We start from the raw sequence: 17207 nt of genomic DNA, 5'->3' as shown, positions 1-17207 counted from the left end.
AATACAGGTAAAATGGAAAAAGAGTGATTTCATTCTTGACTTCATGTCTGCATCCTGAAAAGTAAATAAATGTATTCTTATTCAGAAATCAGCTGCCATCCAGACAGCAATTTCTTCTAATCCTTTAGGTAGGCTTATTCCCCCGGAGGCCTGATACAGTACTACCGTGCCAAGTGGCATGAGCAGCTGTGATTTCTCTGGGTGTAAGTCTGGCAATGAGGGATTAATTCCAAATGAGCTTTAGACACCCTGATTTTCTGGGACTTTGGTCTTTGTTTATCATAGTTTTTTGATCTAGGATGACTTCTAAAATGAGCCAGATCTCCTTTGGGAATGCTTTGGATTAACTCAGAATCAACTGGAAACCTCAGGGAAGCCCTAAAACAAGCTCTCTCCTCTCCTCTACCACTCTGGCCCAAAGACTGTCACATCTTCAGTGCCAAGCTGTTCCATCTCAATCCAAATTCTTGCTGCCTCCCTGCTCACTGTGGTCTCAGGGATCCTTAAAGGCTGTCTTGAGGGACCTGGGTTCCAGCGGCAAGCCTGTGTATGTCCAGTGTCATGGACAGAAGTCACTTACTGAATATACATGGCCAAAGTCAACAGACGACTTCAGGCCAAGAAGTCAGTTTCTTCATACTTTTATGACTCAACAGATATGCATATAAATCAATATGTATTCATTTCCTTAAAATAAACAGACATTTGTCGTTGCATGAACTTTTGTAGTACTGTATGTGATTTCATGCTTCACTCATAATCTTCCCCCAGTCACAACTTCTGCTTTAATGTTCATTTAGTCACTTAATTATAAAATTAGTGAGATTTTCTTTTTTTTTCAAATTTTATTTATTTATTTGACAGTCAGAGATCACAAGCAGGCAGAGAGGCAGGCAGAGAGAGGGGGGGAAGCAGGCTCCCCGTTGAGCAGAGAGCCCGGTGCAGGGCTCAATCTCAGGACCCTTGGCATCATGACCTGAGCCGAAGGCAGAGGTCCAACCCGCTGAGCCACCCAGGCGCCCCCAGTGAGATTTTCATTATGTATATTTTCAAATCTTCATTTTATCCATGAACCAGGGCTTTCTTTGAAGTTGATTTATATTTTTCAAAAGACAGTATATCTCAGTACCTGTTCCATATTTGTGATGAGGAAACAGAAGCCCAAAAGAAGAAACACGGTTTAACCAAGGTCAGAGCCAACCAAAGACAAACTTGCACTGGAATCTAGATCTCTTGATTCCTAGCCCAGTGTCAAATTACAATATTGTGGAGGACAGGGGTCTGCCTCTCTTAGCATCCTTTCAAAGCACATGCAAGTGAAAAAATAAATCCCTTTCAGTTTAAACATGAAGCACCGCTGTACCAAAATCTACTTCAAGGGATGATTCTGGCAATTAGCCAGTCTATTTCTGAAACCACAGGAATCAGCAAATGGAACTGAGAAAAGCAAACATCACAGAGGCCATGGATCCATAAAACTATATGAGATAACAAGGTAGTTAGACGTTTTTTAAAGTGAGAAAATCATAAGTTTAATAAAAAATTAGGTCTGAGCTAAAGACAGCAATTTCATATGTTAAAAAAGCAAATAACCTTCACAATTCCAAACACATTTTCTGTCATGCTTGCTTTCAAGTATAAAAATAAAGCTGCTAAACAATCCTGAATAGAATGGGTAGCCGCAGATCATTTGAGTATCTGTCAACTTCAGCCTCATCCATAAGAAAATAATTATCCTTATTCTTTCTATCTCATGGAGTCATAAGGTGAGAAAGCTTTGCAATTTATACAAACAGGAAGCTGACTTACTCATTTCAACAGTATAAAGTACATTCTAATTTTCTATGCTAAACTAGTCATAGTCAGACTTCTACTGGGCTTAAGGTTGAACTTAGTATTCACACTAAGTTTTAAACACACTAAGCCAAATTGGCTTAACCAACTAATAAAATAAATAATACAGCTAACTTTTAGAAGATTCCTTAGGAAAAAGGAAAAATAATTCACTTACCTGATCCAGAACCTGATGTCGTCATATCATAAATTAAATCTTTTAATGTAGTACCCTCCGAAATAAAAGGGCGATCTAAGGAAGGATCCTCTTCATTTGGCACTCGATGGTGAATCACAGTACGGTTATGGCAGATATAAACCATCAACATGAGTGAGATGCAGACGAAGCAGACTGGTCCAGCAATGACAGCTGCCAGTTCAACGGGACCAAGGCCAGATGATGGCTTTCCTGAAAAAGGGCCTCAAATGAAATAAACATCAACAATAGCAAAAACACTGAAGGTGGCAACCACATTTCTTAATCCTCCATATTTCCTATACTTGGCCACTACTCCCGTTAGTCAGAGATCCATTCCAGAAGCTCACACGGCTCAGATCCAGAACAAGTGAATCATCCAGTCTTCACCCATTGCCCGCCCCCTTCATGATCACCAGCTCAGTCAACATCCACTTACTCTTCCTCTGCTCTTCAGCCTTCAACTAAGGAAGTAACTTTCCCATTCTTGGGATATTTATTTGATTTCTTATGATCCAATCCTAATTCTAGTAATTTCTTTTAAGAAGAAGGGTCCTTATACACTGAATACTTAATTATCTAAAGACGGCTATTGCTTTTATATATGGAAAATCTTGGCTGATCTGGAAACCTCAATTAACAATTAACAATTGTTAACAATTAATATATGATGTTTAACAATTAATATATGATGTTTCACTGCCTTTTGGTATTTAAAAAAAGAAGAAAATCTGAACTTTTTCTGTCTCTAAGAGATAAGCAGTGTTACCTTGTGTTGAATGCATAAACAGTATTTTTCTTTGTTCTTAAAATTGACATTTTTTATTATATGTATTTGGTTAAGTATTTTTTTCATTAATTTCATTAATTTTGCTAGCACATTCTTTTCTGTCTGCTTCTATGTCATTTTCTGGAATTTTTGCAGTAAGTATATTGGGTCACCTAGATTTATCCTCTATCTTAATTTGTTCACTATCTTTTCTCCCTGAATTGTAATACAATTTCTCAAGCTTGTCTTGCCTTAAGCTTTTCTCACACTAGGCTATAAAATATTAGTCTCCAGTCTGCTACTCACTTTCAATATTACATTTTTAAAAATAATCAATTGAGCTTTTCATCTAAAAAAGTGATCTTTAACTGAAAACGAACTTTGGACTATCTGAAAGTTCTTCCTTATCATGACATCTACCCAGTTCAGTTCACTTCTTTTGAACCACTGAATCTTTTTATTTGGTAATTTTTCTGCTGTTTGCTTAACAGAGACCTGGGAATGAGGGATTTATGTACATTTAGCATTAGAAATGAAGTAAGTTCTTCACAGGCTTTATGAGCCCTCATTTAGATATTTCGAGCCCAAACAATGGAAATGGGAAATTCTGGAATTATAATTTTCTTTTTCATATTAGAATTGCAGATACCCTGAACAGAAGTCAGAAAAATTATAGTCCGATAGAAACTTGCCATGGGGAAGCTTCCCTATAATGCTGAATATCTGGTTTTACTCTGCTGTTAGCACTTGAATGAAGTGGAGGACTGCCTCCCCCTGTAACCTGGTGGACTGGCCCTTTTCTGCTGGGCCACAGCAGTGCTTCCTACTTCAGTTAGCATGATGCCTGGACCAGCTGAGTGGAGAGTGAACACTGTGGTCTGCCTCCCAGAGCAATGAAACCAGGTGATTCTTCCTAAAGGAGAATGGAGCCTTTGCTCCTGTAACCTCCTCATCTCAAACCCCTCAGAGTTTAAGGTTTGGTGGGATTTGTAAGAGGTCCTTTCACTTACTTCTTTTCATATGGGTAGTCAATCTTCACTAGTCTGAAGTTATCTGCAGTATAAATTATAGAAGTTTCTCACAAGCAGAGGAATGAGGGTGGTATTCTTCCATCAATTTGGCTAGCATGAATACAAGTTTCCTGCATTTTTATATTCCTTTGATTATGACAGTAGAAATTTGGGATTTGAGGAAGGTGATGGAGGAGTTAAATACATAGGCTCAGACTAAGATCTTAAACCAGAACCTGAAAATTAAACTAATCCTAAGAGTGTATAGAGCCTTCAAATTCCTGGCTCTGCTTGGACACTGTAAAATGTAAACTACAGTGAAGGACAAAAAACTTAGAAATCATATGATTTATACACAAAGATCATAAAGCAAGTTTAAATTACAAAATGAAGGCATCTGGGCTGTTTAGTGCTACCCATTATCAATTACTTTAAAAGGCTGGAGGATTATACAAGGAAAAGAAACCCACTCTAAGGATAAAGCAGGGACTGCCTGAGGACATACTGCTATGGCAGCTTTGTCAGAATTCACCTTTAAGAGGCTAGCCTTTTAGGCCTAAGTGACCTCAGAGAAAGTCTATTACTGGAAAACAGTAATGTGTCAAACAACACAACACCCAAAAATCAGGATCTTGGCTACTCCTGTAACTCTACAACCATGGACAAGTTCCTTCTTGCCTCTGAACTGGATTCTAAGATCCCTTCCAATTCTAAAACCATAATCAGAATCAGCTTTTCTTGTAGTGTTAAGAAAAGAAAATCTTATACAACAACTTACCAACAGTTGGGAGTTCTATTTTATTGCAATGGTCCTGGTTGCAGCAATAGGTTGTAGTAACAGACCCAGTTTTTGAAGACGGTGCACATACAAATGGTCTGTCTCGAGGAATTAGGTCAATTTCAGCTATACACATGCTATTGTGTATAACTTTGTCGGTGGTCTCTGTGACAGAGACAAAGCAGAGCCCATCTGTCACACAAGTAAAATTGTCTTTTGTACAAAGGTGGCAGAAACACTGTAATGCTGGAAAAAGAGAATAAGATTCTCTTAGAAAAAATTCTCCAGATTAACAATTTGAAATTATCCCATATTCCCTAAAATAATACATTCCTGATCCTATTATAATCATACAATTTCTTTGCACTGTTCAAAAAGCAAAACTCTTATTACTCTCAGAAGTTCCCAAATTCTGCGAGAACCACACATACGTATGAGCCAAATATGGTAAAATCTGGACCCAGGTTTTTTTCTAAAACCTTTTTGCTTCCAAGTACAAATTCTTACAAGTAATTTCATTAAGTTAAGGCAAGCATTTGCCCTCTTATTTGAAACACAGTACATTTAAATTTTTAACGGTCATACTTACTCTTATCAGTTGAAAGCTATGTATTCACATACTCCCCACTGGGAAGCAATGTGTGAAAGTACTTCCACCTACTCACAGTAGGTTAGAAATGTCATTTGGGTGGATTTATGGCAATGGAGTAAAATGGGAATAGATTTGTACTAAGCCAGACACTCTTTCCTCTTGTGCGAACGCTAAGAAGCACATACATCTTCTAGCTAGGATTAGTGTACTTGCTCAGTAAGCCAAGAAGACTGCACCAGTAATACATAAATGCGCCAATCACACACCCAACCATACACTGGAGAAACACAATGCTCCATGACCACTTGTATCTTTTGATCTTCGTGGCTCAAGAGGTGACTCCTTTCGGGAAGTCTTCCCCTAATTACCAACACCTTCCAATATACACAGACACATGGACACCCTCTCCACCATGTTCTCCAATGAGGTAAAATGCTGCCCAAAGCACACACTGCTTACCAGAATTGCTAGTTTTTTCTCTCCACTATGAAACTGCAAGATCCATAGTAATCATTTCTGTAAATCAATATTTAACATGAGGCCTGGTAAAAACCAGCATTCAAAAAAAATTTTTTTTGTTAAATCAATGATAGAATGGGTACTTACGATCTCATGAAACTCCAAAACACAGGTATGTCCTTAAGTCCAAAGAAACTTGCCAATTACTTTTTGGAGAGAAAAAAGTTACAGTTCAGGTAATGTATTATACAGAGTGGCTACTTATGATGAGACCAAGGAGGTCCACAAAGACCGTGTATTTAGAAAAAGAACAGCTCGGCAGGCAAGCCAGAAAAAGCTAACCTCTGCACAGCTAACTTCCTGTGCAGGAAGGGTTAACTCAGCAGGGCTGAGTTGCTCAAATCCTGCACATTCCCAAGAAAGACCTGTTTTCAGACCTGGCCCTTGGCCAGTCCCTAGGAAATGAGCTCTGAGCCCTTGAAATACTCTCCATGATAAGAATGCTACAAGCCTGTGTGACTGAGCTCCAATAAAACCGCTCTGCTGAGCTTCCCAGGCTGGCAACACTGTGCACATGCAGTCACACTGTTGCTGAGCTATGGCATGCACCTGTGCTACTGCACAGGCTGAGGACACTTGGAAGCCGGCATCTGGTTTCTCCTGGGATTTGCCTTTTCCTTTTGATAATTTAATATGTATCTTTCCCACTGTAATAAACCATAACCAGGAGTACAGCTTTTCTGAGTCCCATGAGTCCTTCTGGCAAATAACTCAGCCTGAGGGTGGTCTTGGGGACCTTACCTCACTTGCTAAACCCAAATTCAGGAATGTCAGGATCCCTTGAGCAAGTGATTCTTGGTTGCTGGATTAATTAATATACTTGTTTATTACCTTTACAAACTAGCAAAGTTTTACCTTAATCATTATATTAAAAAAAATTTGTTCTTTCTTCTTAGACGTTCAACTGTTTGAATTAACTCCTCCCAAACACAGTAAGAACTCAAAATGAGTATTTAAAAAGACACAATCATAGTTTAACATTTACAAATTATTTAATTTTTTCAATTTTATTATTTAAATTCTATTTAGTTAACATACAGTATATTGGTAGCTTCAGAGTGATTTAGTGATTCATCAGTTGCATATAACACCCAGCACTCATTACATCAAGAGTCCTCCTTCATGCCAATCACTCAATTACCCCAGCCCCCCACCTCTCCTCCAGCAACCCTCAGTTTTTTTCCTAGAGTTCAGAGTCTCTTATGGTTTGCCTCCCTCTGTTTCCATCTTATTTTATTTTTCCTTCCCTTCCCCTATGTTCATCTGTTTTGTTTCTTAAATTCCACAAGTGAAATCATATTAACATATAAAGATTATTAAAAGAGATTGTGGTTATTCATGGTGAGGTTTAGGGGTGATTATTATAGGTTCAATTCCCTAAAGAGGAATTTTGAATAAGAAACCCATGGACTGGTTTCAGGGATACATGAATGCCATGAAACTGTCAAATGTTATATGTATTTGCATTTTGGAGGTTCATAGCTTTCAAGAGAATCACAAAGGAGTCTATCACCCACAAAAGATTAAAACCACCACCATAGGAGATTATCATCATTCTCTCCTGAATCCCCTTTACTCGTGGTTAGTCAACCAATATTTTCTAATCATTAGTCTTATCAGTCACTGTGCTAAAAGCTTAGTGTACAAAGATTGTTATAATTCATGGTCACAGCCCGTGAAGAGCTCCAAGGCCTACAGAAGGAGGCCTTGTTAATTGATACATTACTTAATACATAATTAATTATTAATGTATAATTAATAGTATTATTATATTAATTAATATATAAGTGATTAATAATACATAATACAATGTGGTAATTGCTATATATATATATAAATACTGTCATGAATATCCTCTGAGTTCTAAGATCTTCATCTTCTCCCTTAGCATATATGAAATGAGACCTAAACACCTGATCTAACAATTAAGACTTTTACTTTTGGAGTCCAACTTACCACTCACATTACAAATGCAATCTAGGGCCCCATGCTTCTTACCATTATAACAATCATGTCTTTCATGGCCATGGTCTTTACACATACTATCTCTATGCCTAGTTCAAACAAGATCTTTTTCATGATAGGCTCTAAACTCTCCCCTACTCTTAAGGTAAGGGGCAGGTCCTTACAATATGTTCCCATAGTCCTCTTTGTATACCTTTCAGATAGAACAAATCAATCTATTTATGGTTTGCTGTTAAAGTGTCTCTCATTACACTAAGAAGGGCCAAGTTTTTTTAAATTTATTTTCCCACCATTGAATCCTGAACTTGGTGATCACAAAAATGTATGCTAAAATAGTGTTTCCCAAACAGGAGGTCACAAGTATGTTGGGAGAAGGGGAGTCTAAGAATTGTGTACAAAATTTTTTTAACGTTTTCATTTAAAAGATAATCTAAATAAATAAGATAATCTAAAATGAATGATAAAAATGCTAAGTAACCACCATCTAAACAAGTACTGTCAGAAGGCTTTCACTGATGCTTCTTCAGTTCTGTTAAAATCTCCTTCAGGCCAAATGTCCTAATGGCACTGTGTATAAGCAAAGCTCTCACAGTAACTGTAACCAACAGTGAAAAGTAAAGGAATCTAGAATCATCACAGCATATGATAAGACAGGCATGGTATATTCAAAGCTAATACCATATATATGCTACCATAATTACATGGATCCTATCTTTGTAGTACAATTGCAAAAGTTGATTAGAAGTAAATGCGGTTGGAAGCATCCAGTGACATTTTTCCATTCCCGCTTCCAGCATGAGCCAGTGTAGAGAACCATTTAATAAAGATTTCAGTAATGACATAACGTTAACCTCATCTTCAAATGAACACCACAGCTGACATCTCATTAAAATTGGTATTTGAGGAATGCTTGCTGGCAAGTGTTTTGGTTAGATATGAGGTCTGACAATCCTGAACTTACAAACAAAGCTTGAAGTCATTAATAGCACCTTGCAGCACAACATTACTTAGAATGGGTACTTGTAGCTTTTAGTATCACTGAAGTTAAAATACAGAAACAGATTTAAAATGGAATGAGACCTAAGGCTCTTTTTTTTCTACTGTGAAACCTAAACATCACCTGTCACACTGAATAACAATATTAACTTGAAATCTGTTAGTTGTGTAGTTGTCTTTGTATTTAATTTGCAGGCTTGGTTTATAGTTGTAAGTGAGCCAAAAATAAAAATTTTATATCTAGTTTCATAGCTATATAATTCAAGTAACATGACAAATACACTCCATATGTTTTCTTTTAAAGAGGTCATTACTTTTGGCAAGTTTGAGAAAGTCGGTGCTAAAGGGCTTCTCTTAACAAGAGTCTTTCAGTAAGAACAGGTCACTGGACAAACAGAAACATTACTTAACATAAAGCTTAACCAGGTAAAAGGGTTTACCTCTTGAGGGAATTTTAAACTTCTATTTTACCACTTTAAATCAGAGTTGAGACTGAATACAAGATTGCTGTTAAATGTATGAGATGCAGTAATATAGTTTAGGGAAAAAATAAGATAATTTAAAAATTCCCATGATCTCATGAACTTTAATTCCCATTTTTAAAAAATTCAAATTTATTTTATTAATAGATCTGACCCCTAGTTATCTCCCTTTCTTAATTAGGTTGTTGTTTTTGTTGATTTTTAAATGCATGTACAGGGCAAAAAAAAAATTTTTTTTTAAGATTTTATTTATTTATTTGATAGACAGAGATCACAAGTAGGCAAAGAGGGAGGCAGAGAGAGAGAGGGAAGCAGGCTCCCCGCTGAGCAGAGAGCCCTGCGGGGCTCAATCCCAGGACCCTGGGATCATGACCTGAGCTGAAGGCAGAGGCTTTAACCCACTGAGCCACCCAGGCGCCCCCAGGGCAAAATTTCTACCTAACAAAGGTATAAAACGATGTCTTCTTCCCACCCCACAGCCCATAATTTCATGCCCCATGCCACCCTATCCCTTAACATCAGCCTTGTCAACTTGACTTTCATTTAATTCTGCCATTTTTCATTGAGCATACCCATATGCCAGATGCTGAGCAGGCTGTGGGGTGGAGGGATAAATAAGACAAGCTGGACTGAAGGAGTTCACCAGGGTGGAAGAGTAAGGCATTAAACAGATCATTAAAATCCAGATCCTGGAAGAGAATGATCAAAGTGCTTTATCTCTGCCAACGTAGAAGGGAAGGCAAGAAAAGCTGCACAGGACATCCAAATCAGAACTTGGAGAATATGTAAAACTGATCAACAGTTGAAGGTGAGAAAGCAGTCCTGACAGGGTTTTCTTTTCTCAGTGGTAGGATTTCATCCTTGGTGGGTATAATGTGTTAATGAGACTATCAAATTTAAATAACTATTCAAGATACTAACCATAATGGTTTCATTTTATCAACAAAATGAACATAATACATTCCTGACCTATTTCATCATCTCAATGAAATCATCAAATGAGATACTATACATTAGCACATTTTGAAACTATTAATATAAATCATATGTGGCCATATAGAATTATCAAAAATAATAAACGGCATTGTTCCAACCACAATTTATTTGTAGGCCACTAGAAAAACACATCTTCCCCAAAGTAACGTGTAAAATTCCACTCTACAATCTAGACAAACAGGGCCCTAGGAAACCTCTAAGATCATCTTATTTTAATTCAGTTCTGTCATTTTATCAATGAAAAAACAAACCTTAAGAGTATCAAAATAATTTATAACAATACTCCATCCATATTAGAGGTCAATGTAAATTCCCACTACATCACCTCACAAATGTGATGGTGTTGGTATCTGTATGTTTCTGTGTTGGTATCCTTATGTTAAATAACTCAAAACTTTCAAGACTCCCCTGTGGTTCAGCGGTACAGCTTCCTGTTTGGACCTCTAATTTGACTCTTCTGCCCGACAGCAAAGATAAGAATGAAATTCCCTGTTGAGGACATTTCTCCTACCTTGGTCACCTTTTGCTTCTGTGCCCTAATATCTACCAGCGGCCAATGCTTCCTCCATTCTAAAATGCACATTTGCCCACACTTAAACTGAAATTTGCATCTGCACTACAATCAAGGTAAAAAGAAAACTCCAGTTTCTAGACAGAAAGTTAAGACATGATTACAGTTGTTGCGGTTTCTGCATGTGCAAACTAGACTAAAATTTAACTTAACCTTAATCCCCATTAAAGTCTTCATAAAGATTTCATTACGGCTCAGCACATAGCTGCTGTATTCACAGAAAACTGTCAATCCTGTGCCAGGAAATAAAATTACTAGCAATAGAAATTTCCAAAGATTGCAGAATAAATCAAAGAACTTTCAAAATTTGAAGATGTTGGTGTGATGTGAAAGGCTGTCAGAAACTGAACATTTAGATGTCATCAAAGAAAGCGGCAACAGTAATGAGAGATGGCAGAATCCTTGAGGTTATCATCTTCAGTGATGGTGATAAATCTCAAGTTGAGATTCTGGCTCTTCATCCCAACTATAAAGGAAATTTCCATCATTGCCTCATTTCAGTGTCTGGAGGTCACACAACAAAACACTATACTTCTACCAAATGCTAGGGCCACCAAGGGTTGATTCACAAGCTTATGTATCTGGCTTGACAAATGGGAAAGTAGACAGCCTGTGAAGAGTTACAGAACAGGTATCTATGACCTTCGCTGATTAAATAAAAACTAGTATCAGAAACCTTGTCTTCCAGGCCAAGACTGATTGTGTCTATAAAGCTTATCCCCCTTTTGATGTATATACTTCAATACTCTTTCCTTTTTTCAATCCTTCTTTCCCTCTATCAAGAACTTGACCAAAACATCTGGAGAAATTCACTCGTGAATTCACAATGTTCTTTTCTAAAATTCTTTAGGATATGAGCCACACTGACACATCTTTATTAGTTTACATGACATCACACTTCCCTAACAGTCCTTTGGGATATCTCAGATCTACGTCTCTATACTTCTTGACTTTATACTTGTGCTCCAGACTCATAATGTATCTTCCAAGAAATGCTCAGCTTGGCTTGCTTTTTAGTGCAAAATCAAAACATTTAAAACCAAATACAACATTATTCCTCTAATAGTGGTATATGTGATAAAAAGACCCCTTTCTTGCTGAGACAGCTCAGCAGTTAAAAAGGTACAGAGGGATGAAGATTTCTCTACCAGAGACTGAATTCTGATTTTGCTGGTCATGACCCTTCTTTTCCTTTCCTTTCCCATTACAGCACAATTATACTTTACTATATAGTGAGAGTATTTCCAAATATTACAAATATGCACCAACAGGCAGGTAAAGGACATGCACAATGCCTTTTATTCAGGCTACTTAGCTACTGTTAAAAACAAGCTCATTTTTTGACATGATTATCTGTGTTTTGGGTGTTGAGTTTGAGGAGTTCTTTATAGATCTTGGATATCAGCCCTTTGTCTGTGGTGTCATTTGCGAATATCTTCTCCCATTCTGTGGGTTCCCTCTTTGTTTTGTTGACTGTTTCCTTTGTTGTGCAGAAGCTTTTTATCTTGATGAAGTCCCAAAGTTCATTTTCGCTTTTGTCTCCTTTCCCTTTGGAGACATGTTTTAAAAGAAGATGCTGTGGCCAATGTCGAAGAAGTTATTGCCTATGTTCTCCTCTAGGATTTTGACAGATTCCTGCCTCACATTGAGGACTTTCATCCATTTCGAGTTTATCTTTGTGTATGGTGTACACACCATATTCGAACGGTCAATTTTCATTCTTCTATACATAGCTGTCCAGTTTTCCCATTTATTTAAGGGATTGTCTTTCTTCCACTGGATATTTTTTCCTGCTTTATCAAAGATTAGTTGACCATAGAGTTGAGGATCCACAGCTGGGTTCTCTATTCTGTGCCAGTACCATGCTGTCTTAGTGATCACGGCTCTGTAATATAGCTTGAAATCAGGCAACGTGATGCCCCCAGCTTCTTCTTTTTCAACATTTCCTTGGCAATTTGGGGTCTTTTCTGGTTCCATACAAATTTTAGGATTGTTTGTTCCAGCACTTTGAAAAATGCTGGTGGAATTTTGATTGGGATGGCACTGAAGGTATAAATTGCTCTGGGCAGTATAGACATTTTTACAATGTCTATTCTTCTGATCCATGAGCATGGAATGCTTTTCCATCTTTTTGTGTCTTCTTCAATTTCTTTCATGAGTGTTCTGTAGTTCCTCAAGTACAGATCCTTTACCTCTTTGGTTAGGTTTATTCCAAGGTATCTTATGGTTCATGGTGCTATAGTAAATGGAATCGATTCTCTAATTTCCCTTTCTATATTTTCATTGTTAGTGTATAAGAAAGCAACTGATTTCTGTGAGACTTTGTATCCTGCCACATTACTGAATTGCTGTATGAGTTTTGGGGGTGGAATCTTTTGGGTTTTCCACATAAAGTATCATGTCATCTGCAAAGAAAGAGAGTTTGACTTCTTCTTTGCCAATTTGAATACCTTTTATTTCTTTTTGTTGTCTGACTGCTGTTGCTAGGACTTCTAGTACTATGTTGAACAACAGTGGTGAGAGTGGGCATCCTCGTCGTGTTCCTGATCTCAATGGGAAGGCTGTCAGCTTTTCCCCATTGAGAATGATATTCACTGTGGGTTTTTCATAGATTTTACGAAGCTGAGGAATGTTCCCTCTATCCCAATACTTTGAAGAGTTTTAATCAGGAATGGATACTGTATTTTGTCAAATGCTTTTTCTGCATCAATTGAGAGGACCATGTGTTTCTTCTCTCTTCTCTTATTGATTTGTTCTATCGCATTGATTGATTTGTGAATGCTGAACCACCCTTGCATCCCAGGGATAAATCCCATCTGGTCAGACACATGAAAAACTGTTCATCATCATTAGCCATCAGGGAAATCCAAATCAAAACCACATGGAGATACCACCTTACACCAGTTAGAATGGCCAAAATTAACAGGACAGTAAACAACAAGAGTTGGAGAGGATGTGGATAAAGGGGAACCCTTTTACACTGTTGGTGGGAATGCAAGTTGGTGCAGCCACTCTGGAAAACAGTGTGGAGATTCCTCAAAAAATTAAAAATAGAGCTACCCTATGACCTTGCAATTACACTATTGGGTATTTACCCCAAAGATACAGATGCAGTGAAAAGAAGGGCCATCTGTAACCCAATGTTCATAGCACCAATGGCCACAATCACCAAACTGTGGAAAAAGCCAAGATGCCCTTCAACAGACAAATGGATAAAGAAGATATGGTCCATATATACTATGGAATATTACACAACCATCAGAAAGGATGAACTTTTGTACCAACTTTTGTATCAACATAGACGGGACTGGAGGAGATTATGCTGAATGAAGTAAGTCAAACAGAGAAAGTCAATTATATGGCTTCACTTACTTGTGGAGCATAAAGAATAACATGGAGGACATTAGGAGAAGGAAAGTAAAAGTGAAGTGGAGTAAATCGGTGGGGGAGATGAAGCATGAGAGACTGTGGACTGTGAGAAACAAACAGGGTTTTGGAAGGGAGGGCATGGGAGGATGGGTGAACCTGGTGGTGGGTACTAAGGAGGGCACTTATTGCATGGAGCACTGGGTGTGGTACATTAAAAAATGAATCTTGGAACACTGAGAAAAAAAAAGAAACACAGAAGCTCACACCACTGCTGGCAAAGATGAAAGCAAAAGCAAAGTTAGAAGTTGTAACAAATCCTTTCAGGTACTAATGGTTACCCCATTATAGGCCAGTCTATGTCTCTACTCCAGTTCTTCTGCCTTCCCCTCCCCACTACTCCCAAAGCCATGCCCTCTCTTGAGGGATTTGTCCTCTTCCTCTCCCTGTTCCAGCTCTGGGGAAAGCATATATATGCTCTCTTCGTCTTTTAAATATGTTGCAAATCTCTGTGAACAAGGCTAAAACCCTGACCACCAACTGAGTTTTGGTCTTCAAAGTACTCGGTGGTTCTTCTCAACTCCACCCCTTTAGATTACCTGGCAGCAGTTAATTTGTCAAAGTCAGCTTGTCAAAATACCAAGTACCATACAATATGAAAGTGAATTCTCTAGTCTAGTTCAGATAACACTGCACTCTCAAATTTAGGGCTTCAAAACAAACATATGATTTATCCAGACATTTCTCCAGAAAGTCCAAGCACTTAAGAAACATCATTTTTGATTCACATACAACTCCAACTTGCAAGATTAGGGACCCACTTAAATTCTCAATCACTTGCTTCTCCACAATACCTCCATTTGCTAATCTCCATGGAATTAGTTGATATTATGTTAACTGATATCAGAGAAACGCACACTAAGAACAGGTTGCCTAAATGGCAAGATGAGATTTAATAGGGGCAATTAATACAAAGGCTTTCATTTAGTCTCAATATGAAATAAACTGCACAAGTACAGAATAAAGATTTGCTTAGCAGATTTGGGGAATCTGTTTAACAACAGATTTGAAAAGAGTCAACAGCATTTACTATTAACTGTAGCCATGGTGATGGGGGAGACAGAGGGAGAATTGGGCACAAAATTCCACAAATGTCCAAATAATAAGTAATCAGTAAGTGTTACTTGAACATCAATCTGCCATGTAAACATGAGTCAGAAAATCAAAGAATGAATTCAACAAAGTTCGATCTGAAACTTTGGATCTGTGGAGACAACCACCTCATTTTATAGATGTAGTGTCAATTTACCTTAGTCCAATAATAAATCAAATCATGAGGTCAGGATGTGGTAAATTTTGTTTCATAAAAATCATTTCCTAACTACAGCTCCTCCCTATAATGAAGTGACTGCCTCACAGAAGATAATGAATTCTCTGTCATTAGAGATACTTAAGTAGAGGCTTAATAACCAGTAGTCAGAATTTGTGAAGTAGGGATCTCCTGCACTAAGTAAAAGGTTAATCTAAAACGTTACAATTCTTTTTTTTTTTTTTAAAGTAGACTCCAGGTCCAGTGTGAGGCCCAGCATGGAGTCCAATGTGGGGCTTGAACTCAGGACCCTGCATCAACACCTGAGCTGAGATCAAAAGTCCAACACTTAACTGACTGAGCCACCCAAAGTCACCTCTACATTTCTTTAAAAGTAAGATTCTATTATTTTACAAGTTATATCAAATATTAAACATTCATGTTTTCATTTTTTGACCAACTGAACTTAAGTTCATATCTTTAAGGTACAGCGATTATGGCAGCACATCTCATTTTATATTGTTTGTTCATCTTGTCATTAAACTGTGAACTTCTTTGGGTCAGGGCCTGGGTTAGTATTTTATGAGTACTTTATGCATCTCTGCATTACTAGACCCTGGCACACAGGAAGGGATCCAGTATGTTTCTTGAATAAACATTCCAGGAGTGTCTCTTTAGTATGTGGGTGGTCGCTACCACCAAGGTCCTCAATAAAATGGAAAGCAAATTTTCTCTTTTATCCTTTACTACCTTTATTTTTGAAGTCCTTTTCCCATCCCTCAATGCTCTTTCAACTATCTGAAACTCCCACTTAGGTACCTCCCCCGTGCCCATGTGATATAAAATATCCTATTATTCAGAATAACCTATCCCTCCATACAAATGGAAGGCAACCTGACACTTTCAAAATGACAAATGAACATAACCTGTGACCCAGAAGGAATGTAGCTTATAGATATACTTTACATGTGTTAATATGCCTTACATACATGGTTATTAATTTCCTAAGAGTTTATACTAAATTGTTTCTAATCTTGCCTATGCACGTATCAATAGAACCGGTAAAATAACATAATGGTACCACTATAAAATGGAAGACTGTAATATCAAAAAATGTTTTCTATGTATTAATGTATTATGTATGTGTTATGTATGTGTTATATATGTATATATGTATTATATACGTAATAATGTATTGATGTAGACTGACCCCTAAGATGTATTAAGTAAAAATCTGCATAGTGCAGAACTGTGTATTTGATACAGTAACATCTGTGCTAAAAAGCAAAGGAAGGAGGGAAAATGCACACACACAGTTTTACAAAGTATTTCTCTGGAAAAAAAGAAAAACACTGGCTTCCAAGGAAGGGAACTGGATACCCAGAAGATAGGGGTTGGAGGAGAATTTTCACTACACACTCATTTGTACCTTTTGAATTTAGAAAAAAATGTGAGTGTATTAGATCTATTCAAAGTTACAAAAAAATTAAAAATGCCTTTCCACGCTTCCATCCCTTTCCCCTATACTATCTTCAAAACTCCAACTCAGGATATTTACTCTATGGAGCATAGATACTTCATGCTGATTTCAAAACTTTAAAGTTCTTTCTGGAAATCAATTTGCCAAGTAAGATACTATAAAGCCTAGTTCTTTTTAATCCAGGAATTCTACTTCTTAGAATTTAGTCTAAAGGAATAACAGAGCAAAGACATAAGCACACAGATGTTTGTTACAATATTTTATGTTGAAAACAACCTATATGAATGACAATATGGCAGTGACAAAATAAATTATGATACAATCATAAATGGGATACTATATAGA

At 37.4% G+C, this 17207-nt stretch overlaps 1 protein-coding gene across 9 annotated transcripts in view; it reads right to left on the bottom strand.

Annotated features, from left to right (window-relative positions):
- The window catches only part of TGFBR1 (transforming growth factor beta receptor 1), a gene marked incomplete at its 5' end in the record, with an annotated part of 51286 nt that overhangs the window by 17627 nt on the left and 16452 nt on the right, over positions 1–17207 (bottom strand). For 3 of the 9 annotated variants that reach the window (XM_080820470.1, XM_080820472.1, XM_080820475.1), the window contains 2 exons: positions 2012–2242; positions 4587–4832. The exons of 2 other annotated variants lie outside the window; for them this stretch is intronic. In XM_080820470.1, the coding sequence (XP_080676596.1) occupies positions 2012–2242; positions 4587–4832 (477 nt within the window). Of the gene's footprint in view, positions 1–2011; positions 2255–4586; positions 4833–17207 lie in introns of all 9 variants that reach the window. 4 more of the 9 variants (XM_080820471.1, XM_080820473.1, XM_080820474.1 and 1 more) reach the window with 3 other exon arrangements.

This window comes from Martes martes (assembly GCF_963455335.1).
Source record: "Martes martes genome assembly, chromosome: 12".
NCBI lineage: Eukaryota > Metazoa > Chordata > Mammalia > Carnivora > Mustelidae > Martes > Martes martes.
The sequence above is the reverse complement of the archived record's forward strand: the minus strand, read 5'-3'. Positions and strand labels throughout refer to the sequence as shown.